The 2,272-nt window shown below is 67.2% G+C and overlaps 1 protein-coding gene across 1 annotated transcript; it reads left to right on the top strand.

Annotated features, from left to right (window-relative positions):
• ADM (adrenomedullin) lies at window positions 1–890 on the top strand. Its single transcript, XM_087822268.1, has 3 exons — window positions 1–98; window positions 248–397; window positions 575–890. The coding sequence occupies exons 1-3, from the start codon at window positions 1–3 to the stop codon at window positions 888–890; spliced, it is 564 nt and encodes a 187-aa protein (XP_087678394.1).
• Window positions 891–2,272: the final 1,382 nt, after the last annotated feature.

A 2,272-nucleotide genomic window follows, 5' to 3' on the forward strand; every position in this document is an offset into this window, starting at 1 on the left:
ATGAAGCTGGTCCCCGTCGCCCTCCTGTGCTTAAGCTCGCTCGCCTTCCTGGGCGCAGACGCCGCCCGGCTCGACGTGGCCTCGGAGTTCCAAAAGAAGTGAGTGGCAGGCAGAGCCTCCCTCTCCTTGTGCCTGGCGGTCAGGGAAAGTGGCCCTGGGTCCCGAGGGGTTACAAGTGAACTCGAGCAGCGACGGGCTGGGCGCCTCGCCCGGACCCCAGCGAATCGCGTCCGTTTGTGTTTTCTAGGTGGAATAAATGGGCGCTAAGTGGTGGGAAGAGAGAACTTCGGGTGTCCAGCAGCTACCCCACGGGGCTCGCCGACGTGAAGGCCGGGCCTGCGCAGACCATCGTTCAGCCTCAGGACGTGAAGGGTCCCTCTCGCAGCTCCCAGACCAGGTGAGCCAGCGCGGCCGCGGCGGGCGGCGAGGGGCGCGTCCCGCACCACCCTGCCCGGGGGCGTCGGACGGAGCAGCAGCCGTCCCCAGCCCCTCTGGTCCGGGACGCCCCAGCTCCCGGTGGCTGGGGCCCAGGCCTGCCTGATGGGGTCTCACTCGCCTTCCTCTCCCTCCGCAGCAGCCCGGACGCCGCCCGCATCCGAGTCAAGCGCTACCGCCAGAGTATGAACAAATTCCAGGGTCCGCGGAGCTCGGGCTGTCGCTTCGGGACGTGCACCGTGCAGAACCTGGCGCACCAGATCTACCAGTTAACCGACAAGGACAAGGACGACGTCGCCCCCAGGAACAAGATCAGCCCCCAGGGCTACGGCCGCCGGCGCCGGCGCTCCCCGCCCGAGGCCAGCCCTGGCCGGACTCCGCGGTTCCCGGCGCGCCCGGCGCGCCCGGCGGCAGCCTCCCGCCCCGCCAGGCGCTCGCCGACCTCCGGGATCTAGGTTCCTGTGGCAGCGGCTCCCGGTGGCATCTGCATTCGGACGGCGCCTCCGGGGGTGCAGGGCTTCCCCGTGCGGAGCCTCCCCGCGTCGGCGACCCGGCCGGCCAGCCCCGCAAAGCCCGGGCGTCCCGCATGCACCTTCCGGCGGCGGGCCTGGACTGCGGGGTCCCCGCGCCTCAGAGGCCGCGGTCCCTTCGTCCTAGCCGGGCCCCGGCTCCCCGGGGGCGCGGAGGGGCACAGGAGCCCCAGGGAGTGTCCTCCGAGCCCGCGGAGAGGAGACAGTGAAACGCGGAGACGCCCCCGGGCAAGGGCCTGAGCCACAGCCGCGCCTCCCCCGACCATTTACCACAGGGTGTCGCCCCCGGGGCGCGAGCCCCACTATTACTTGAACCTTCCAAAACCTAGAGAGGAAAAGTGCAATGCGTGTTGTCTATACAGAGGTAACTATCGATATTTAAGTTTGTTGCTGTCAAGATTTTTTTGGGGTAACTTCAAATATAGAGATATTTTTGTACGTTATATATATATTATATATATATTGTATTAAGGGCATTTTAAAGCAGTGGTATTGTCCCCCTCCTCAGTATCTTAATAAGTGAATGTCTCGGCGGGGTGTAACATTGTTTGCTGCGTGGAGTGCGTGAGAGTTTGCGTGAAAGAGACTGATTACCTCTTGTGGAAGAAGGAAACACCGCGTCTCTGTATAATCTATTTACATTAAATGGGTGACATGCGAAATAGCAAACCAATAAACTGCCTCGATGCTGATTCATTCTCGGGTCTCGCGTCTTGGAAGGGAGGGCGCCCGGTCCTGGGCAGCCCAGGAGCCTCCGGGTCTCGCCGCCTGGCGTGGGGAGGTGGGGCAGCCGCGCGGGTGGGTGCGGGCCACGGCCTCGCGGAGACGCCGGGTGTACAGCCTCGCGTGGCCACTGCACAGGGTGGGAGGGGGGAGCCCTAGAGGGGGGCGAACCCGGGTTCCCCGGCTTGCGCGAGCCCCAGGCCTTATGGAGCTGCTCGCGGCGCCGCGCGAAAGCGCGCCCGGGAGAGCCGGGCGGTCTGAGCGAGGAGGTCCCCGGGCTGCCGCGGCGTTCAAGTGAGAAGCTGCTCCGGCCAAGTGCTCGGACTCCGCCGGGAAGCCGGCCGGGGCGCGAGACCTCGGCGCCGTCCGGGCCGCGCGCGGGCTCATCAGCGAGGCTGCGGCGCCCCCAGCCGGCCGCCGGGGACGAACGCGGGAGCCGCCCGGCGGTACGTGCGGCTTCTGAGCTCCTACGTGGGAGGGAGCACACAGCCGGAATGGCAGGGGGAAGAAAAAACAGCCCGCAGATGCCAGCCAGGGCCGCCCCCCGCCCTGCGCGGCGCGGGCCGGGGCCGTGACTCAGCCGC

This window comes from Miniopterus natalensis, chromosome 11 (assembly GCF_054644295.1).
Source record: "Miniopterus natalensis isolate mMinNat1 chromosome 11, mMinNat1.hap1, whole genome shotgun sequence".
Lineage (NCBI taxonomy): Eukaryota > Metazoa > Chordata > Mammalia > Chiroptera > Miniopteridae > Miniopterus > Miniopterus natalensis.

Bases quoted from the DNA above. Each gene is read 5' to 3' on its own strand.
- ADM (XM_087822268.1), top strand. From the start codon at position 1: ATGAAGCTGGTCCCCGTCGCCCTCCTGTGCTTAAGCTCGCTCGCCTTC. The intron at 99-247 runs GTGAGTGGCAGG...TGTGTTTTCTAG, and splicing joins GCCTCGGAGTTCCAAAAGAA to GTGGAATAAATGGGCGCTAA. The intron at 398-574 runs GTGAGCCAGCGC...CTCCCTCCGCAG, and splicing joins TCTCGCAGCTCCCAGACCAG to CAGCCCGGACGCCGCCCGCA.